The sequence below is a fragment of the Apteryx rowi genome, unplaced genomic scaffold, assembly GCF_003343035.1.
Source record: "Apteryx rowi isolate R43461 unplaced genomic scaffold, aptRow1 scaffold_406, whole genome shotgun sequence".
In the NCBI taxonomy this organism is placed as follows: Eukaryota; Metazoa; Chordata; class Aves; order Apterygiformes; family Apterygidae; genus Apteryx; species Apteryx rowi.
In genome coordinates this window covers 510,628-534,117 of record NW_020450588.1, presented here as the reverse complement: position 1 = coordinate 534,117, position 23,490 = coordinate 510,628, and the positions used below count along the sequence as shown (strand labels likewise).

Genomic DNA, 23,490 nt, shown 5'->3' with positions numbered 1-23,490 from the left:
CTTCACCTGCAATCTGTTTGTGAGTAATACACACTCATCCTCCCTTTTCCCCACGTCTTCCTGATCACACAAATGTATATCACCTGCAGGTCCATTTACTTTGCTGTGCAGAGAGAAATGGCAAATGAGAGAAAGCAAAATCTAGACAGCTAAAGATAGTCTCTTTATGCAGCAGTGGACAGCACAGAAATGCATGCAACCTACTTGTTCGTAGTTAAAAGTGTCCAGCATGCCCAGGACAAGTCCTTGAATTTCTCCAAGTTTCCCTTTTCCATAAACGGGATCCTGTGTGAAGAAATGAAAAGCTGTAGCTGAATCATACATGACACGAAAAGCATTCTGGCTTTTTAGTTTTCAGATTGGCATCACAAATGTAAGTTACGATTCCAGATTTAAAGACATGCCATACCCGCACAAGGACAGCAGAGTAATACTATGTATTGGTGGGGAAACCAGTAATTAGCAAAAACGATTAGCTGACAACATCAATACTAATGACTGCRTTTGGGTCAAAAGACTTCAAACACAACCTTATAAACTTCACTTAGGAGATGCAAGAGCTGAAGGGAGAGCACATTTGAGGAACATCAAAGAAAACGGTGAAAGCAACCCTTGCAGCAACAGAGGAGACCTCAGCCCCGGCCATGCCGCCACTTGACACTGAGTGCCAAGGGCGTCTGCTGGTCAGCGGGCTCCGGGGCGCCCTGCAGGGCTCCAGTCCCGCACTGCGAGTACACCCTTGCCTGGGTCAGACAGTAATTCACTCCCGAGTCTCTGCTCATCCACAGATCACTCCCAAACTCATTCAACACCCGCTCCGCTGCAGGCTGTAAGAGCACAGATCCAGCAGGCTGTGCAGCCGCCCCTGGTATTCAGGAATCTTGGGCAATTTTTGGTCTCATACCATAAAAGACAGAAGAACATCTAGAGAACATAAGGCTGCTGAAGGCTCTTCTCTTGCTGCAGGGATGGTTTCTGTGTGCCCTAGCAGCCTCATCTCCATGTCCCAGTAGCAGGAGCAAAGGGTTGTGGTACAAGTCATTGCCCTGGTGCAGCTCAACCAGCTTCCTCAGGCCTGCTGCAAAACCAAGCACCCTCTTCTCCTCCACAGCCAACCTGGCGTCCTCTGAGGCATCACTCAGCACCGGACAGGAATCCCGTTCAAGGGTGCATCTCCCTTTGCCTGGGTGAGCTTGGTAAGCTGCCCTGTGGGAGCTGCTCTCCATGACAGGCTGCAGCCTCTCAAGCAGGCAGAGGGACAAAGCCCTGGAGGAGAGGAGAGCTTCTGCAACACCCTCCTTCCTGCCAGGCCCCACTGCACAAAGGCAGAGCCAGCTCCGACTTGGCCATCATCCGTGTCCTGCTTATGGGCAAACTGCACCAAGCCAGGAAATCCCTCCACACAACAACCAGTTTGCTGACAGCTCCTAGTGGCCACAAGCATCAGCACCCACTTGGACTAGTGCCTCTTGGGCAAAACTGGCCCCGAATGGCCTCTCCACACAGCCGCACAGGTGCCCTGCTCCTACCAACGTGCAAGACGGTACCACCTCCAGCACACACCCGCCAGGAACACAGCATCCTCCTGCTCCTCTTTGCAGCAGCAACAAGATCAGATTAAAACGCAACGCAGTGATGTTTTTGTTAAAGAACAGGCCCTACAAGCTGTTGGCTAACAGGCTCAGTAAATGTAAAGGGGAAGCAAGAAAGAGCAGACAAGTTAGTAGCAGGATCTACCACTGGCTACTGCAGTGGTGTGATCCATGTGGTGCAGCCTGACTTCATTTCGGTCTCTTTGGCCAGGACAGTTTGATCTGCAAAAGAGCAAAACCCAGCCTACACACACACATATGTACGTGCCTATAATCAGAACAAGCAGGAGTGCACCAATGATCAGAGGAATCCATTCTGTAGAGCATACACATCCCAGGGACTGTCAGTCATTGAACTGGACCTGGAAAAAAGCATTTTGCCTTGCATAACGGAAGGCACGCTGGGGAAACCCTGCTGAAAGCAGAAGGTAGAAGCTGACTGGTGGTATGGGCATGAGACTGGCAAAAAATAGGGCAGATGGCAAGACGTGAGCAGGAAACTAACCTAGACACTAGAAAAGTGAGGGAGGCTCAATGGACACAGGAATGGAAGGAGCTGGACAAGCAAGTTCAGGCTAAGATGAAGGAAAAAGGAGAAGGATTAAGGCTGATTCAATGCTGGGACTGAGATGAAGGAGAGAAAGGAGAATCAACAGCAGAAAAGCAAGTCAGCAAAGAAGGGTAAAATAGTATGGAAGCTGCACTGTGAGATACCTAGAGAGCTCACCAAAACAGCTACAGAAAGTAGGTCAGGCAAATATGAACAGCAACCTTCTCACAAAACGTGACAGGCAGAAATACTAACATTCAAGCCTAAATAAAAACACCACTGACTAATATCACTTGAGTCAGACACAGCTGCAGATTTGGAATATACAGAAGAGCTCAACATGCTGCCAAAGCTACTTTTTTGCTAGGTGATCAGCACAGACTCAATAGACACCAAGTTTTCTTTCTGCATGCATAATTTAAAAGCAACAGCATGGAAAGTACACAACACTGAGTCACCATATGAATTATAGAGAGTAACGGGGAACTCAGGACTTCCAGCATGACTTATACGTGAGCCACGACATACAGCAAGTTATTTTTGTACGCACCAGCTATCCACTTTTCTAAAGCACTTAAGTATATAGCCAAGGAAGGCCACACAGGTAACTCACAAACTATGCATGCAACCATTTGCATACAGCACGTCAGACTTCCAAAGCTGCAAGTAGAGATTTCCAATGCAACTTGTTTCTTCTGCTGGTAGAGGGAGAGGAGGAAGAGAAGACAGGAAGAAGAGAGAAGAATGAAGGAGCCACCTACAGCTTTGCAGATGAGGAACATGAGTCCCAGGGCCAACTTTCAATTGCTCAGTTTTTCTCAAGTCAGGCATGATAATCTCTAAAAAAAATGGCAGGTAGAAGGAGAACTGCCTTATCTCCATGGGGGAGCTGTGTGTTTCAGTAAAGCCTAATACCGAGTCTAGCAGTCAAGTGGAAGTGATGTTCATCCCCATTTCCTGTTGGCAGCCATAAAAGAGAGTGCTGCACAGACCTGGACTGCAGTTCTTTACTGGCCTTGAGTATGAAATCCAGAGCTATAACTTCAGCTTTCTGGCAAATTATAATCTTTTCTACCAGTTTGCTGGTTTCAACCCCYGCAAAATCTACAGTCGCAAGAGCCTTGTGGGATCAGTTGTTCTGAAGCAGGAATATGTTTCATTAATTCCACTTTATAAAATATGTCTTGGTTTGGGATTTACGCGTGCTCCAAACACACCGCATTGGACGGCACATTAATACAGGAAGCTGCACCAAGTCAAGAAGAGATCACAGCTGCTGTTTCAGGGCTGATATTTCCCCGGACACATGGGAACACTCAGCACGGTGCACCAAAGCCACCCGGGCTGCCCAGTGCAGCTGCAAACAGCTGAGGAAGAGCTGGCAAGCACCCAAATCCAAGCCAGAGATGCCCAGGCAGCCCTTCAGCCAGGTCCACCTCCTCCTTTGCTAACAGGTTTGCACAGGGCTCCCTCAGCACTCACAGAGCTGTGCTAACGAATGTGTTACAAACTCAGAAGACACATTCCCTTGCAGCTGAAGCTCCATCCCATTTGCAAGGGGACAGAGCAACTATTGGACATAAACTAAGGGGAAAAAAAAAGGCAGAACTGCAAGCAGGGATGGAGAAAATTCAAGCAGAGGCTTCTTGGTCTTTTTGCTTCTACTCTGTGACAACTTTTCGAGATTCCTTCCTTCCTGCCCCAGTTTGGGGGTCCTACAGGTAAAATTTAAATTTCCGGCTTCTCCAGTTCTTCATTTTGTAGGAGGCGTCAGCTGCCTCTGCTTACGAAACATTCGTGAAGGATTACAACTTTGTAAGGGAGTTAACGCTCAGCCTTTCCGCCCTCTTCAGACAGCATTCACATCCTTAACGACATGGCATTTTTCGTTATGCTCAAGGGGATTCCTCTAGCATCTCTCCCAATACAGTTATTTCAGACTTCCTATTTAACAAATAATTTTATAGCATTATAAAGGACAAACAAGAACATAAATATATTAATCATTATTTCATAAGATTTCAATTATGTAAAGTTGAGTCAATTTGCAATAAGAGGCAGATGCCAAGACCCTCCCTATTTTCTGCAAAAGCAGTAGAGTCTGGTTGTATCCCTTTGCAAGGTGCCCTTTAGCACAGCATTTCAGTTGCAAAGTTAACATTTGCGTAAGGTATAATCTCTAAGCAGTTAAGCCCAGAAGAGGAAGAAAAACAGTCCACTAAAAYTGGAATACTCTAATTCCTTTTCAGAAAAAGGAGGATAATCTACCTCAGTTTATTGATGTCATTCACCTTAAAAAAAAAAAAAAAAAATCCCCCAGTTAATTCCTGGGCAGCTGTTCTGCTTTCCAGACCTGCAGCTCCAGGGCAGCTATGCTCTACCACAAGGACCTGACCTCTGCTGGAACAGGTTTTGAGGGCATTTTCGAGAATTCTCAGGCACCCCTGGTAATTTGGGGTTTTACAGAACTATCTTCAGGGCTTAGGAAAGGCTGGATGTTCCCTAGAGCCCAGAAGAGCTCGTTTAAAAATTTCCGTATGGACACTGTTAAGAGTGACACATCAACAACATTTTGGCCCTGYGTACTGCTCAGAGCCAAGACGGCACTGTTGGGGACCAGCATTTAGACTTTTACATGGGTTCAAAAAGCAAGTGCCCAACTTTGCAGAAGGGCTACCTGTCCAGGGCTAAAAAACCAGAGATGTAACCTCTAGCTCAGAAAGCTGCTGAGCCGTTAAGTCCCACAGGCTGGCAGAGCGTTCTGGGGAACGCCACGTACGCAGGCCACGTTGTGGCTCTTCCCTGAAGGGGACAATCCAAAGAAGCAGATGACAGGTCACGCTCCACAAGGAGGCAAAAAGCCCGCAGTGCTGCCTGCTGTCTGACACATGCGAAGTTTCCTTCCTGATCCCAAACATGGCAAGCATTCAGAACCCATCACCTTTCCCAACACCTTCTTCCAAGCTGAATTCAAAGCAACTTTCTTCCAACGGCCAAGCTACACATCAAAAGAGAACTATCCCAAAGGCAGCCAGTACACGTCCTGAAGCAGGAGTTTAATACAATGCAGCTACAACGCAAGCAAAAATAACCCAAAGCAGCATTGCCTTTCAGCCGCCTGCAACCCCATTTAGAGATCTGTAACAAAAATAAAAGTTGGTATAAATGCAGCGTGAGTGGAAATGTATGTTTTTTAAGCACAAGAAACAGCAGGAAAAGGGGTTAATAGAATGGTCCGTACTGATAAGAGAGAACACCGTTGCCAGCAGCAAGGCTGAGGAAGGTGTTTTATCAAGCACAGAAGCCGCAGGCTGATAAGACCCCAGCACAGACAAGTTATCAACGGAAGAGCCTAGATCCCAACGTGAGCAGAATGGCAAGGCTGCAGCACATCGCACATACCATTTCCTTTTCTTTTTCTGTCAGCCCAGCAGGAGGGCTGACTACAGACACGTATTGCAAACCTATATTCCAAAGGAGGAAAAACAGACAACGGGCAGCGATCTGGCCTGTGATTTGGGGCAGCTGAAGTAAGCAAGATGCAGAGGCAAAAAAACACCTTGTAACAGCCAACAACTTCTAAAGGATGCAACTAATCTGTCCAAATCTAATCTGCCATCACGAATCAGAGGAGTCCCAGAGACACAGCGAGGAGCTGACAGCTGACACCCCTTGTCCTCTGTGCTACACACAAGTGATCCTGGTCAGATCACTGGTTCACACGTGTCTTGGTGCTTGCAAACATGCGAGTGCGTGAATGAGGTATGAAATCTATAGAGAGTGTTAGGAGGCAAAATCAACTTATTTAGAGATTTCGTAAAAAAAAAAAACCACCTTCCCCTTCCATACGAACTTGTACTGAGTTTTATTACACTTATTTCCCACACCTGTTTCTGAACTACAAGGTACCAATTACTGCTGCTGTTCTGTGAAGTTCCGGCACTAGTATTCTTTGCCTTGAATTGACTCTCTCTCCCCGAAYGCATTTATAAGAAGCCATCTTCTCTCCCCATCTCTTGCACTAGTTGTAAAAAAATGGTTGCTTTAATTAATCTCTATTTTGTCAGACCAAATTTGTCAGGCTGACCAGGGAAATGGAGTAAGTAGGGGTAATTCCCTTCCCCCAGCACAGGTGACCAGAGCTGCACATGTCACTTTTCGTAGGGAAGGCATGATTTAAAGCCCTTCAGCTGGTGCACCTCAGGCATCCCATTCTCCTTTGCAACAGTGGCATCACACCTACTGGTTCACCGTACGTTTCACTCTTCTGTTGCCCCCAGGACGTGAATGTCRGCCTCTAGGAAAGGGTTTTTTGTATCACTGCCTAAGAGAGTGAGTTTGTAATAACAGAAAGGGGATGAAATATTTGAAGACTGCAAACAAGAATTTTTAAATCTTCCCAGGAGAGAATGAGATCTTCCTCCATACTGTACTCCATACTCTCAGCTATGTTATCTTCACTTCAGCCACTAGTTTGCCTCCCTCCTCATTCTGATAATTCTCAGTGTAACCCAGGAAAGCCCCTTTTTCAGCCCCTAACCCCAGTTATACCTTCACAAYTTCTGCAGCATTTCCTGCCTCTGTTAAACTTCAGCCAAAGCTAGACAGGAAACTGTATCTAATGCTACAGTTAAAACTAGATGAAATTGGTTATTGATGAGRCATTAAGCTTGCTCAACACTTTCTACCTATGATAAAACCGTAYTTCATTTGATCTCACTTCCTACCCACTCATTTACAACACCTTTCAATGTCTTTTAATTATATTTTTTCCAAAATCCAAGAGCACGTGTAATATTAAGATCAAAATAACAGGCTGCTAGAAGTGTCTGTTCACCCTGGGAAGTCTATAGCCCCTCTCTACTATTTTTCTCCTCTCATTTGGAATAGAAACTCTAAAGAGTAACTCAGCACCTTCTCAACCTTTCAATCCTTCCACTCCGCAATTCAGACAATATCTCTAATTCATTTTCTGCGTTTCTCAAGGTTTGCGCTTAACTCTCAGCCTCATCTTTTGTCCATTTTGCAACAAATGAAATCTGCTTGTGATCACTTGACCAGAGACTCCTTTCTTAAATCAGTTCTTTTACAAGATGCTTGCTACTCACTAAAAAGCAACTCTAAAATAATATACCGCCCCATCAATCAAATGGTCCAGTCTTGACCTCCCTCCCCAAAGCCTACAAATTTTGATTTGGTCTTTCTGCAACTGTCCATCTTAGAGCCTTAGCTACATGGCTTTCAACAAACRGAGTTCAAAGTTGTGAGAAATTTGTCATGGTTTCACCTCTGCAGCAGCCCCCAGAACAGCTAGGTTTCGGTTCATAGTAATTGCATCCTTTGAGATATTTTATTTGGTTTGCAGAAATTACCTCAATTTTAGTCACTGTACTCACTCAGTTCCTTCAAATTACTCACAAGTCTACATGTTCCCACATGTCTCCTCAGAGGGACAAATCTTCCAGGTCATTCTGTTGGCTTTTCCAAACTACCTCTCAACAACTCAGCGTTCACCGAAACACTGAACTAGACAGTTAGCCAACCCGATCTTTAAYGACACAGAAATTGCTATTAAATCAAGAATGTGTTCAGCTCTACCAAGTAGCTGAAAGACACAGTGTGGTAAAGGTTTGTTTGTAATGTTTTTCTCCTGTGCAGAAACTCACCTGGAGAATTCTCTGCAGGATTGAGGGAAGGGCAATAAACGCAGCCATGTTGTTTAGCACTTGCATTGTCAAACTCTTCAAGGCTGAAACATCAAGCGTAAGAATCACCAGCAGCTTGTTAGGATTTGAGTAAAGAGAGGCTCATCTTTCAAATTAAGACAGTTTCATTTTACTTCATGTTTTCTAGTTTGAAAACCATTTTTAGAAGTTTTTTCTTCTGTGCATGTTTTACACGAAGAACGCACATACAGCTTTTCGGTATCAGGAAGCATATTTAAAAGATTGCAATATCAGGATGCTTCTCCCCACTCCTCCCACTCCCTGCCTGCATTAAACTTTCTCACATTTTGAGACTCTCTTTGTAGCATCGTCATTCACTTTTCTTATTGCTACCAAAAGCCAATCTGCAACCCTTGTTCATGTCATAGTCATGACTAAAGCGCCTAGAATTAACCTTTGCATAATACTTTTTTTTTCATCCCCAACTCCCAACAGTAAGAGCCTATATTCAGGTATGTGTAGACCYCAGCAATTCAGCTTCTTCATAGGGGCAACAAGCTAGAGTGGTTTGGGAAGTATATATCTCAGGAACGGAATCAAAATGGTTATGCAGGGACCCAGGTGTGTTATACTCTGTTATATCATCGTTATATCTTCATTTCTGGTACCACTTAAGATAATCTCTTCTCTGAGGGAATCAGCTCTCACAATAGATAATCTAGGGGACATTCTGAATTTAGAGGAAAAGATGAGTTGAAGGAAGAGGGGTGATGCGTGCTTTTGGGTTACTGATCTCTGTAAGACTATCCCCATGAGTCCAGGTACAGCTACCAGTTGTTGGAGGGACAGAAGTAGAAGGAGGCCAGACAGGATGCTAACCATAGCACTTTCTTGCAGTATGCTGTGGTCCTTAACCATGCAAAACTACAATCACTGGGGAAAACAGGGCTGGAACARACCAGAACACATTATTCTGTCCCAAGACCAGAGTATCTAAGCCTCTTTTTAACTGCTCTTAAGTCTCTCATTACAAGAGGCTTTCCAAGATTCCAGATGTGCTACTGACACCTACAACAGATTCAGTGGGATGCAACTAGAGTAGGGAACTTAGCTGGTGTATTCGAGTTTTACCGATTTGATATGTAAAAGACCGATGCGGGCGTAGGAGTACAAAAAGGCTAGGCACGGAAGATGATAGTGTATTATGTCAGAAGTTCCAAAGTGCAGACGGTAACCTACTTACAGCCTGGAAAGCCTTTGTACATGCCGTGCATATTGGCCTTTTAACTGAGACCATCCTCAATGGAACTGGCTGATCAGAGGAGTCTGTGGTAGGGCATCTCTTCCACTGAGGATCAAAAAAAGTATCTGCCTGACAAATGCCCAACCTGAGCTCTTAGTCCTGCAACCACTACAGCTCAGATCTACAGCAGGGAATTTAGGACTTGAGTAACAAAACTGCTTTCTGTCTATGCGATCAGYAGAGTAGGAGAGACAGCACAGAGATTTTGATTAGTAGTTGGGGCCGCAAAATGTCAAAATACTTACACTCAGAGTATCGATATTGTGAAGAACCAGACAATTTCTGTGGGGACATCATAGCCTCCAGCAGGGGAAACCAGAGGGCCTAAAGTAATTGAACACAAGGCAAAACCAGTAAGAAAAGAGTAAAACTAAAAATCAGGTGTGACCAATATCACAGTTTGACTTCCAAAGACTCACTTCCATATGCTGAAAAACAGAATTACATTTCTCATGTTATGACTGCAGTAGAAAAGACCTGAAGCATGTTAAAATAGTCTCAGAGCAAAGCATTCCTGGATCTGCTTTCAGTCCAACTCAGTCATATTTTAGACCAACATACCATTCGACTGGGATCCRAGCACAGGGGAACTTTGGCTCCTGCTGCCCCCTCTCCAATTTCTTCTTCATGTAAGATGCAAACTCTCTGGGGTAGAGACTGCCTACATAAAAGGCTGAACAGTGACCGGATCCTGACTTGAACGGGGCATCTAAATTCTCCAGGAAGTATGCATATCAATGATACAGAAGTAATGTAAATAAAAACCATCACCTAAATAGTCCAATGCATGTGCCAAACTGTAATACAGGCATTGTGAAAATTCATATGATATTGTACCTAGGAAGCTTGTCCTTCACCTGGTGGCCAGAGTCAAATCTTATCTGGGCATTGACAAAGCAATTAGCCACCAAGTGGAACAGGACCCAGGGTAAGAGTAAACTGATTCAAATCTACCCAATTAGGCAGGCTGGCTGTAAGCATTCTGTGTGTGCATGTACACACCTCCTCTTTGATCAAACACAGCAACTGTCCGTAGCACAGCAAAACCCTCTGAGAGAAGAACCTGAGTTGGTCACCTTGTACACTGGACAGTGCTCAAAAGAAAGTAGAGACTTTTTGACTTCCAGCCATGCTGCGTCTTCAGACACACGAACAATGTTCTCGGTTTGAGTTTAGCTATTTAAGCTATGTGTAACCGTAGGAGTAAAGATGCCTTCAACATCACTGACACTGGCAAAATGGAGACACAACCTCAATACAAGACAACAAGCTCTCTGCAAGAACTCAGGCAAGCTGTATTGTCTCTACCCCTCAAAGAACAGCCTGACATTAAATTCCTAACTGTCAACTGCTCAATGCAAGGATACAAAGTTGGGATCCTTTGCCTTCTTTAGTGTCTGATGGACATTCAAGCCAAAATTTCAACAGGAGCTAAGAATGGGGGAAAGGATGTTGCCTCAGCTGCTTCTCCACTGCTGATATGCATTTCATTCTGTGCTTCACTCTTACCAGTGAGCACACACTAGAGAATTTCTGTCTTATGGGGTTAAAACCTTAACCCTTGCAAGAAGAATATGAGGCAGAGCAACACAATGACTGCCTGAGATGCATCAGGATCGGACAGGTAGGGAAAGGAAGGGGCACGAGAGGAGAAAGTTTCTAGGGATGCAGAGACCTTCGTCAGTTCTAGTGGCATGCTTTTTATTCCCTTACCTCTCGTTGCTGCTGGTTTAAATTGTGTGAATTCCTCTGGCAAAGAGCAATTGTTTTCATTAACGTATCTTCAATATTTTCTAGCGGGGGCAGTTCTGCTGAACCTAAGTTTTGGGGGGAAAAAACAAATTGTAATTATAAAAATGATTAGATATGTTAACTACCAATCATTCTGCAAAATAAAATCATGCTTTTCATCTAACATCTGTTCCCTATAACATGCAACTACACTATAAAGACGGGTTCTGATTTTTGGCATTTCCTGAAGAGCAGAATAAATTGGGCCTATAAAACATTTCACACAATTTAATAAGGAAGATCTTAGTTGTGGTTTAGGATATAGCTAAGCAACAAGTAAGAGCACTGCATTTGATTAGATGCCCTTGAGTCCTGGGGCTAGCTAATGGTGCAGGCATGCATACATTCATTTTCTGTAGGCAGAACAGTCTCATTTCTCTGAGAAATTTGCTTCAGAAAAGCTACTTTCAGATGCCTCTCATCACTGTTCACATATAATGACTGATACAGTTCCGTAATGAGTCTGAATGGATTCTAACAAGGGAAACATTTCTGGAGAGCCAGGAAGAGTATCAGTCACAGCCAAAAGAGCTAACAGGGCAGGTGACCAAACATAAAATCCATCACAAAGTTTGGTTGCAAGTCTTGCTAGAGCTCTGAGTAGCAGAGTGAGGAAGTCTCATCACAGTAACCATCACAGCCATGTAAATATAAAAAATGTCACTGTAATACCTGGAAACCTGAATCATGAAAGAGGATCTCATTATGCCAGGTGTCAAACATATACATTTTACATTCTTGTATTTGTCTGCCTCTTTTTGATAGAAAATGGATTCTAAATTGATAACTCTTACTTTCATCGTCTTGCGTAAGCATCAGCAACTTGCTCTGCAATCGCTAAAACAAAAGAGAGAACCCAGAACATTAAACTTGAAGAATCTTGATGTGTTTTTAAAAGGTACGTTCACAAAGGCTCGCCCTCATTTTCTTCCCCAGTATGACTAACATAATACAAATTCCTTTCCAAATATGGAAAAACAAAAGCTCAAAGATGGATTTTGTTTTAAGAAAAATAAATTTCAGTATCTATATGTTATGCGTGGAAAGACAATCTTCAAAATATGCCAGAAAAATATACTGATATGCTGAGTTTGCAGACAAGCTAAAACATTGTTCTATGACAGAAGGTAAACGCTTCCACGCAGTCAAGTGGGAAACAAACTGAGCAGCAGTGACAATATCAAACCTTAACACAAGTCATCGTGCTGATGAGGAGCCTAGCAAAAATGCCACACTCAGGATCTCTGCACCATACCTCRAGCATAACCAGAAAGGCACCATGGATATCTCCCTTCTTCTCCAGTAAATACGAGGACGCTTCATGGAGCTGATGTTTCTGTGTTATCTGAGTTAAAACAAAAAGTGAATTTCTATCTTAAAAAATTGGCCAGCGTTTGCTTTGTTTACTTGATAAGATGATGACAACTGGATGGTCAGAGAGGATTTTGTCTCCACGTGTTTACAGGCACGTTACTCAGTCTGAGCATTCCTGCTTTTCCCCACACAAGCTATATTGCATTTGTTTCTAAAGTCATGCTATTGCTACCACCARCATCAAAATCTTAAAAATACATATACAAATCCAAGATCAAGGACAGACTACTAAYCAAAAATTTTGTAGACAGGCATTCCTTCAGCACTAGTCAAATTTTGGTGGTGTTGCTTTCCAAAAAAACTGGTTCCCATGATTTCAGATGCCTCCAACACATAAACCAACATTCCCAGCATAARGAACTCTATTCCTATATTCTAATCAAATTGGAAAGCATGATTTTCTTTTCCTGTGCACATATGCAGTCTGTTTTCATACAAAACAAATCCATGAGAAGCCAATCTGTATTCTGCAGTTACTCAGTAGATTCAGTACATTAATGGCCTTTTCTTATAAGCCCAGAGAGTAAATTTTGAATTAGTATTTTAAATATAGCTAACCATGCTGCAAGAGAGCAGTTTTGCAGCTTGAGAGGCCCAGCAGTGTTAGAATTGGACTTGGAGAGTATCTAGGAATTAACCCACTTTAAAATACTTTTACAGTACTTTAAAGAGGTGGGAGCAGATGTGAAGGCTTTCCCTAGCCTCTGTCCTCATTCACCTCTCTCCTACCTGGATGGCTTCTTCCAGCCTGCAGTATTCCAGAACTTTCAGYGTCTCCAAAACCTGGTCTGGGCTGTAGTGACACAGCAGCTCAATGAACTGCTCAGTGATGCAGGGCGGTAAGTGTATCAGGTCCTGATTGATGCCTTCTCTGGAATACAAAAGGCACAGGAGACCCATGTCAAACTCTAGTCCAGAAGCCTGGCTGAAAAGAAGAGTTTCTTACTGAGTTCTGCATTATCTTTTATGCTTAATACAGAAAAAAAATCAGTGCTTTTAAGAGAAAAATTATGCCGCCTCTACTAGGTACTGGTGCTGGAAATCAGTTAGTAGGCATTTCATTTGTTGCATGACAACTTCCACCGATTCTTCAGCATGGAATGGATCACCCAAGACCCTGAACAAAACTGTGGTGAATTAGTTTCTGCTCTTGCAGAGATGACRACTCTCTGCACATTATGGTCATTGGTAGAGCAGATCTCCACCTGTAAGGTTGTGAACCAGGTGCTGCATATTGCTCAGCACCAAGCCAAAGGCTGCATCCTCTCTCAAGGGCTCGTAACCAGCTGCACCACAGAACCATTTATTTCCAACTGGAACTAAAAACATCTGTCTCATCTCCCATCACGTCATCTGCTCATTCAGTAGGGGTAGGTGAAGTCTCCAATCTCTGCTGCGTTTCCAGCCCGTGCTGTCTCCCAGACCTCCCCCGGCTTGACACAAGCGATGTTACCAGAAGGTCAGGCACTCAGCAGCGCAGGCATGGCGTTATTCTTTTCTGTTTAAGGCCGTGTGTGATGCTACCTGGCATGAGCTGTTCAGAAGGCCAGACTAGGGTCTCCTGTCATTTTAGACTACGTGATTTCTGCAGGTGAAGCTCAGAATACAAGTAATAAACTCATTTAATAAAGGTGTCCCTCTAAAAAGGATTCTTCCAATTCCTTTCCAGTAGCAGCTGTTGGCACTACAATATTTTGAGCAGTGGCCATTTTCCAATCCCTCGGCTTATTAAGTATCCTTCTAATGTGGCTAAACAAAACTGACAGCAGAATTGAGCACAGTGCCCGTCACTATCCCTGTGTACTGATCGCTTTCCACTCATCTTGTTTCTAAGAGCAACCACAAAGCATGAGATTTCCAAGATCTGGGATAGCAAGGATGACCCTTTCCTGGAGACAGAACGCCTACAGCCCTGCAAACTGAAGAGCAATTCATGACCACCGTAGATTAAACTCCTTGTGCAGAGAAACAGCGAAAGTTTATCTTCTGGAGGAAACAGACCTCTTAAGCCTGTTCTGAAGCCCCAGCTAGAAAAGAAAAGAGATTAAGGCATATATTTAGTTCTGTTACCTTTCTGAACAGAAATTCCTAATCAGGAGGTGATGTGTTGATGGGCAAACCCTACAGCCATGGGATGGAAGAGCTCTAATATACAATCTGACCCTATCGTCTTCTGGGAGCTACAAAAGCTACCAGGATTATTATCCGATAAAGGCCAGCAGAGTGCTGAGCCCCGGCACACCAGAAGCAGCTCATCATGATTACAGTGTGAATTGCTTGATTATAAATGATATTTGCCTAGAAATGAAAGCCTCACAGGTACCGATCAGTGTCCAAAGTACGGACACAATTGTACAAAAAAAAAAGGTATCCAAACTGCTGGGTTCTGACTTCAAATGAAGAATGGACTTTTGCAGGGTCAAACAAACAAGAATCCTAAAGCCGAAAGAAATCAGCTGCCCTCCTGCATTCACCATCCGCTCCCACAACTCAMATCCTTATCTCCATCCACACATGGAAGGCAGTAAGTGTTCTCCTTTTTGGTGCTAGACAAAAAAAGAAAGTGTTTTCTGTCTAAAATAGTCTCTGTCTACTCAAACATGAAAAACAGCAAGTCATACATTTTTAGTATGAGAACACACATTTAGTCTGGAAATAACACTGGCACCTAAAATTCATGGCTTCATGGGCAAGCCAACCTTTTCCTTAGCTGTTTCACTTAAGAAATCCAGAGAAGAAAGAAAGGAAAAAATGCTGGATTTCAATAATGTCAAAAAATAACTAACAGCCTTGAGACTTGCAGGTCCTGCTCGGTTCAGTGTGATCAAGTACCTCTTCAGCATAACCATGCCAAACATCTCCCCCGCCATAATCTGCACACTCTTTTCAGGAAGGAAGAAATCATTACTGACTTCTCACAAAYGCTAGCACAAGCGAGTCTTGCCATGTCATGGTTAGCTGAGCAGTAAGAAGAGCTATTGTAACAGAACCTGCAAGTTTAGACATCTGTTAGTAGGTTTATAGACCCAAAACACTGTGTTGCTAAAAACATTAATATTGTGGGTACAATACACAAATTGCATTGCAAACAGATACGTTTCAGTGCATTTGTTTAGAAAGGAAAAAACTTAGAAAGAGGTTAAAAATGAAAACAAAACAAAGGCTATGATAAACGAACCTCAGTTCATTTATGTAGTATATGTTACACATGCCTTGGCATACACTACAGTCTCTGTTTTCCATAGCTGTTTATAAGATATGGACATATGGACATTTGGTTTTAATTTCCCTAGGCAGTTTCTATTAACCCTGTTCCCTCTCTTCCTTCCCCCCTCCCCGCCTTCACCTCTTTTAAACTCCTTTAAAATAAACCTCTAGCTAAATTAAATAGGCCAAATTAATCCCTAATGCAATTCCACCAACTCAGTATAGTTACACTAGCATGATGAGTCTTGTCCCCCATGYGATCAAGCAATTCTTCGTATCTGAGACATTAAAAGCTCATTTGCTATACCAAGAGTCTCTCTTCTAATAAGAATTTTACTCAGAAAAAGCCTATAGACATTTAAATTGATTGAAAAGAGAGACGTTTTCAGAAAAAACTAATCAATTTTATGCATTGATATACTACAAAGCATAGGCACATCTGCAAATTAGGCCTTGTACAGTGAGATTTCTCCCTCCCTCCCTCTCTCAGGATATTGTTCAGCTCACTTGGATATGTCTCAGAAGGAGACAACCTTATTGCACTGATAACAGACCACAGGACCTTGAATGTTACAGAAAAATCATTCCAGTGATCTAGCACCTCTACAGAGCACTTCTTACCAGCAACAGTTTTATACTGATAGGTTAAACCTTGGGCTTCTAGACCTTGTGCTTCAAGGTCAGTCACTGCCACAAGTGAATCCAAAGTATTCAGTACTATTTTGTTCATCTTTCTGCATAAAAACCCCACTTATCTTTTACTTATTGAGTAGTCTGGCATCTGCAATCCAGTCAGTACAGGGTTTACCTTCACTGCTGGGATGCTGAAAACGATACWGCAGTGCGGAGAATTACTGCACTTTGGAACACAGAATAGCAACTGTTCACATCAACTTTGCTACGGTGCACATGGCACAACAAGACGAGCCACGCGGCCTGATGCGGCTTGCTGCACGTCAGCCTTGGAGGGAGGAGCAGAGATCTTTTGTAGGATCAGATACAGCAAGTTGTTTCCTTTTGCTGGTTTGAACATCTGATGTGTTGCTTTTGATTAGAAGACAACTACAGGGGAAACGGCTGTATTTAGCTCTAATTATGGTGGAGCTAGATTGGATGGGTTTATTACTCGGAGATTATGGAAGACATTCTATGCATAAGATTAAAACCCAGGTTAATTACTACCTTCATTGGGTCTCACTTGCTGTAAATGAAGTGATATCATAGCATAAACAGAGTCCTACTTCACATCCAGCTTGATATAATTTCTGCTTAACTAAATCATACAATTTCTCTACCTATAAAACCCAACCAAGATATTTTCTTGTCAAAATTCTGATTTTATATTCTAAGAAACATGGTAGGTGTGGGAGCTAACCCCTTCCAAACAAACATGATTCTAAAACTTCTGAAATAGCAAGGTAAGTCTTTTTTATTATTATTATTTACATCCTAATAAAACTAAAAGACTGATTATTCCCAAGTTCTAGCTTCCACAACATGCTTTTTCATTCCATTCAAATCAGAACCAAAACATTGACACTTGAGTTTAGATAATATTATCTTTTCTTAGTTCTCCTGCTGATAAAGCACAATAATTAATTTGTAGCTAACTAATAAAACAAGATCTCTCCAGAAAATATTAAAGAGAATTGCATTAACAATTGCTAGAATGCAACAGGAGCTGTGCAGATATAAATGTCTTACAAAATAAATAAGTAAAATCAAGGGCTTGTAGCATTTGAAACTGATTCAACCGAAAGAGAACACTCGGTGCTGAAACACTGAAAGAACAGGAGCAGATGGAGCAAACAACTAGTTAAAGAGAAGTCTGCAATGAAATATGGCAGCAAATCCGAAATTAGCTATAAATGAGAATTGCCAGTAGACCAAAGCATCTTTCTATTTATGTTAAATTTGGGGCCCCTCAGTGAAGTAATTAAACCAGTGGGTGCCCAAGAACAGCAACGGCAGTTCAGTCACAGGGTAACCATTTCGCAGCCTTCCCAAAAGAGCTGGTATGCGGTGCCCAAACTCCCACCAATGTGGGGGAAGCGTCACACTGCACYTACTGGAACCCACACCACTTCCCAGTTAGGAAGGCAGACGTGGGCTCTGCTGAAGAATACTCCACAAAACAGCGTTATTTTTCCTTTTCTTGGGCAGTTTGAAGAGCAAGTCTCTTTTTCTAGGCCCTAAAATTGCATGTAGACCACATACAGATACATTGTTTCAGAGGAATATATTTAACTCATATATTAAAGCAACGGTTTGTAAATGGTCCAATTTTCTTACGTACCTTGGGTCAAGGAGACTCCTCAGAAACTGGAAGAGTAAGAACTGGTCCTACATAACAGGAGGAGACGAAGTATTACTACTTTAAGTAATGTGCTATAAACCAGAGTGATTCCTGGACTATATCTACTGAAGGAAATACTGCTCATGGCTGGTGTTTGCTTAAGAAGTTGGTTTAGGCGTTTTCCTTAAGTAAACCCTTATACACCGCTTCCTTTGAGAATATGTTTGCTGACACCAGGTCTGCCCAAGCTCTGAGTTTAAGCCAGACCGGACTCCAAACTGAAAACTGTGCTGTCAAGTGATGCAATTAGCAACTCAGCGATCAGACGTTTTTACAGCCAGATATTCACAAACAGGCCAAATAATTTAACGTGGCAATTCTTGCAGTTGAATAGCTATTAAGCTATTTTATGACAGAGTGACAAACTTACCGTTACTCTTAGCAATCTGGGAAGAGAATGACTGCACCAAAGGGTGTCACGTGCCTCTGACAAGCATGGCAACCCCACTGCAAAGAAGCACCAGCAAAGAACTTTAACACCTTACCTGAAGGTTTGTAATGATGCGCTCAATCTGCTCACCGAAGTGAATGGCCACCAAGTCGGCTGCTTTAGAGGGGCTCAGCAACAACAACTCCTTTGGAGAGGGAATCACAACAAAAATAATTATCTTTAATTTTACAGGCAATGTAATTAAGCAGCATCACTGAGTCCATTCATATTGTAACTGCATCTTTACCTAGATGAAAGCTCAAAAATAATGAATACCATCACCCAAAAAGGATTTTGAAAATAATTATAAGGAAAGGTAGTTTGGAGAAAGACACTTTTGAAAGTCAATGATTTAAGTCTGCAATAGAAAGAACACAAAACTCTTCACACCAGTCAGACAGCATCTCTGTTCTAAGGCCAGCAAATGATTTCATGYGCTTTGCTGACAACAGCCCTTTACTCTGTGCTGACGAGACCAGCTAGCGCCAGTTGGGAAGAGATCCAGCAGGAAAGAGGAAACAAAGGCACCAGCTGACTCTACAGGGCATTTCTCAGTCAAAAAGAAACAGTTTTTAAATAGCACTGGCCTGAACTAAACTGTAACCAGAGGTTTAGAAGCAAGTTTCCTGAAATCGTGAATTCCCCTGTTATCTGCCCAGAACTGAAAAAGAACCCTGGAAAAATTTCCTTACTGTAATAAAAGGAAAAAAAAAAACTTTAAGATGCCTGTTGTTTGTCTCCTGCCAAGCTTGATCTAAAAGATCATACAAGATTATACAAGTTCACATGACTCAAAATATGAGTTTTCAGCTCCTAATGCTTTCATACTTCCAATTGAGAAGCAGTAACTGAGAAGCAACTGCTTCAAACAGATTTTTGGTAAATGATAACCCTTCCCACCCTCCCCGCTAAGCCTACAAAGGAGAAAGCATTGCCTTACAAAACAAAAACAACTGTTAAAGGTGATACAGAAAGAAAAGCTTCATAAACGTACATCTGAAAAAAAGAAATTTCTGGAAAAGCTACTCTGCAGTAACTTGGTCTCCTAACCCATGTAGCAGCCACCAATTCAGCTGATACAGCCCCTGAGAAGGCAGTAGTGCACAAGGCACGTGGGTCTGAGGATAGAAAGTGACCCTCACAAACAGCATTAAGACTGAAAAGAAGCCTTAGACCTTACTTTGAAAGCGATAAACATCAAAGAACAATTGCTGTGTAGAAYGATGGAGAGAATAAGAAACGGCATTGACTACGAACTCTACTTTGTGTCATACACCCACCAGGAAGGACACCGCTAGTCTCAACAAAAAGGCTGTTTTGTTGCTTTCATACCTCAGCAGATGAAAGGACAGTTGTTCAACGCCCTGAAATCAGAGCACCRTCCCAGTAAAATTCTATTTACTATTTTAAGTCTTATGAAAGTCTGAGAGCAGGATTAATACACTGGAAAAGAACAAAAGCCCAGGGCAGCCAGTGAGCCGCTAAGCCACATGATGTTGCACATACTGTTCATCTCTGTTAGAAAAAGGACTCTGCCAAAAGGAAAGAGGAAGCTGATCTCAGTAACAGCATCCAAGAAAGGTGACCTACAGAACTGGTCATCTTCCCAGTAGTTTTTCAGGGAAAGCAGCAAAAAGCAGCAAGGATAAAAGCAGCAGGCCCCTTTCAGCAAAGATGGTGGAACAGTGTGAGAAATCCTCCATCTAAGGATAACCATGGACAAGCCGAGAAGAAGATTTTCTATTGCTTGCCAAAGTCAGAAAAATACGCAGCTCTGACAAGCTGGCACTGGGCACTTCTGACACTGTACAATATTCAAGAAGCGGCTCCACCAGCCTGGGGAAATAAAAACAAACAACACAATATGTAAAGTTGTCAAGCTTAGCCTATGACAACCTTATCAAAACTGGTACAACACAATGACAGACATCAGGAAGGGCAACCCAGGACATTTCTGATCTGTTCTGAGACACCAAAGCACGGAACAGCAACTGTCAAAGGCCTCAGGCTGAAGACACCAGCAAGGAGACGATCCTGTGATTTGATAAAGACACAAGCTAGTGCTTATGAAGTGAGACTAGCTCACCCATAAGGCCAACCAACTTGGGCTGTATATACCAATACAAGCAGAGGCAACTGTATTCAGTAGGAGAGAAGAACCAGACAGACGCAAGGAAGCAGCAAGGGGGACAGAAACAGTTTGCTCAACTCGGAAAGGCCAGCATGTAACCACAGTTGCTCTGAAAAGACAGTAATGAGCTAGATCTATTCAGATAAAGCACAACCATCACCTTCAACACCGCTTTTTGTAGGCTCCCCAAGTGTTCCTGAAACATGGATGCGAACTCAGCAAGGTGCATGTCATACAGCTGAATTCACGTTGTTTAATGTCTTTTGAACCATCTTCCTCTTGGTCCAGTTTCTCATTAGTCATCCACTACTTTCAGATACTAGCGGAGACCAGACGTATTCTGCATCTTTCAAATGGTCCCCGGTACTTTTTTGCCCACCTTGTGGGATGTGGATTTCTGTGGCTGTTTTCTGGCCAGGTGTATGACTGCTCGCTTTATAGACAAAGCTACCATCCTGGCTCATCCCCAGATCACCCTGGAGGAGGCCGACACCACCTTGAAAAAACTAGATGTAATGGATGCCTCATGCCTGACTGGACAATCATTTTAGACACATCTCCGTCTCCTGAAGCAGAGGGAGATTGAGGAGATGGGAAAGGTTATTAAACAGAGAAGTTTAGCAACAGTTTGTGTCTTAGGGTAGAAGTTAGGTCTCCATCTTCCTGCAGGATAGAAGTGCCCAGGTACCAATGCTGAATGTATTTAACACAGTAATACGTGGAACTCGATACTACAGATTGTGAGGCCAGTGATGTTGACGTCCTGACCTTGCTGCTGCGGGCTCAGGAGATGAAARACTTGCTAATGGATCACTTCCTTATTATACAGTGTGCACTAGCCATCACCTCCTGATATGGTCATGTTATCCAAAGAGCAATACTTAAAATCAAGAAACCACGGAAGCCATCCTGAATCCAAGAGATGCACTTTCACTAATGTATGACATCACTAAAACCATACAAGCATGTTGAAAAAGTCAGAGCAAGTTGCTTCGTTCGAACCAAATGCTGAACAGAAATGCCAACAAATTTTGCCCTTTGTACTCCAAGATTTTCAGGATCCTGCTAACTGGTGGTCCAAGCTAAGACCCATGAAGCACACAGACAAATACTGAAGGATTTCTTGAGCAATTTTCTGATTTTGCCAGCCATGTTCTGAGCAGTTTTGACTTAACCGTTGTTTGCCTCAGTTTCCCCATCAAGGCACTCCCCTCCACACAAGACATAAAAGCAACGAGCACTTTGTGCAGAGGGAAGTGAGAGTAAACCTGTGCTAGACATCACACGCAGTAAGGCAACGCTGGTAGCTATTTTCAACGTCCTGTTTGCAACAATACCAAAATCTCCTCTTCTTAAGGCTTACCAAGCAGCTGTCATTCAACACAGTGRCACTTCTGCTTACAGAGCAGCACTAGGCAGATCCAGGAAGAGTCAGCAGGAGCTCAGGTATGCTGGGTTTAAGCCATACTGTACCTCTATATGGTCCAAAGCTTTCTGCCACACTGACTGCTTCTCTTCAGCACTGTACCCAGGCATAGAGAGGATGTTGTGAATGTAGTTGAAAACTTCCTCCTGTAAGGCATAAAAACACAAATGGTAGATTACGTTCCACACCCCCATTAACAGCATCAGATTTTATCATGGCATTTCACACACACACACAAGAAGCCTTTACTATAGGTAAGAAAAGGCAACTGAAAAGGACAGTTTTAAGGTAGAAAAGAGAAGAGCAGGACTGCTTTGCCCGTTTACATTACCACCAGCAGGGTGGGCTGCACTGCTGTGAAGAAGGAAGGTCAGAAGCACCAAACGTACTCACCTTTCTCACTGGATCACGCAAGTAACAGCCAATGATCTTGTCATAGCGGAGCTCTCGTTCATACATGAACTCACAAATCTGATAGCTAAAATGAAAAAGATACTTTCTACATTAGGACAAACACACTCGCTCAGTTGGCTCAGCAGAATGCAAGCACAYAGGCCAGACGCAGCACAGGTTGGCAGGATACCTGACCGTGATGCCCCAACAGATCTATACAAAATCCCAGAGGACCATTCCTCCATGTTAGCTCTTCTAGAAGCTCTTTCACATCCTCTGGACACCTTCTAGTTCCCTCATCCCTTAATCACCATCTTTATGATGCTCTCCCCATCATTTTTTAGTTTCAGAAAGAACCAGACGATTTAACTCGGTAATTGCTGCTGCAAGACCAGCACTCAAGAGAAAATACAGTATGTTTTACAAAAAGCATTCAGAAGTGTCTTACATTAAGGCTCTTAGTTTTGTAAAAATCACACAGGTTAATATAGGAGCTTCCCTCCCCAAATTAGCATCTCCTTGAGGGCTCCAATTTACATACACCAGTTACTATCAGCCACAGGCCAATGAGCCTATGACCTCCCCCTTTTGGGGGAGTCATCATACAGAACAGAGAAACTGGCATTATTAAGGTCAGAGGCAAGGGACAGATAACAAAAATCCTGATCATCTTACTTATTTCCATAACACAGTCAGCTCTAAGCTAGGCCAATGTACAATCCTAGCTCCAAGAAATACACTGAAGTAGTAGTGTGTTATGACACAGCAGGTTTGCTTCAATTTTTAATAAACATCTTTAATATTTTGAGTCAGGAAGATATGAGATAAAAACAGTGTGTAACTGAAGCAAAACAAGTCAAAAATCTGCTAAATCACTTCACACCACCGGTCTGTTAGCTCTGACAGCAGTGACTGAACGGGTGGCGCTGCCTGTCATACTCTCTCAAGCAAGGAGAAAAAAAATCCGTGTGGATATTCAGGCGATCAGCTTGCTTGTGACTCTGATTCTCAGGTGCTTGTGCTGCATTTCTAAGTCATATTGGGGCTGAAAAATTTGGCCGAGTAAATCCTTCTAGGGGACACAGGAAAACAGGCAGGGCACACCCCACCTTTTCACTTCCTTCCCTCTGGTCCTTTGTAACACGGTGGATTCACATAACTTGTGTAACATCCAAATTCAAGACTTGGACAAAGATGCCCTGGCTGACTAAGTCCGGGCAYGACAGACACTTTCCAGAAAGGTAAAGCAGCTAAAGGAGATGGTGGAAATT

The 23,490-nt window shown here is 43.0% G+C and overlaps 1 protein-coding gene across 4 annotated transcripts in view; it reads right to left on the bottom strand.

Moving 5' to 3' along the window:
• Positions 1–23,490, bottom strand: part of VPS8 (VPS8, CORVET complex subunit) — a 94,375-nt gene that overhangs the window by 14,272 nt on the left and 56,613 nt on the right. For all 4 annotated transcript variants that reach the window (XM_026075574.1, XM_026075571.1, XM_026075572.1 and 1 more), the window contains 11 exons: positions 22,220–22,304; positions 21,874–21,972; positions 18,325–18,414; positions 17,780–17,826; positions 13,006–13,147; positions 12,158–12,247; positions 11,697–11,739; positions 10,825–10,928; positions 9,357–9,435; positions 7,809–7,891; positions 205–285 (listed from right to left, as the gene is read on the bottom strand). In XM_026075574.1, the coding sequence (XP_025931359.1) occupies positions 205–285; positions 7,809–7,891; positions 9,357–9,435; positions 10,825–10,928; positions 11,697–11,739; positions 12,158–12,247; positions 13,006–13,147; positions 17,780–17,826; positions 18,325–18,414; positions 21,874–21,972; positions 22,220–22,304 (943 nt within the window). The remainder of the gene's footprint in view (positions 1–204; positions 286–7,808; positions 7,892–9,356; positions 9,436–10,824; positions 10,929–11,696; positions 11,740–12,157; positions 12,248–13,005; positions 13,148–17,779; positions 17,827–18,324; positions 18,415–21,873; positions 21,973–22,219; positions 22,305–23,490) is intronic.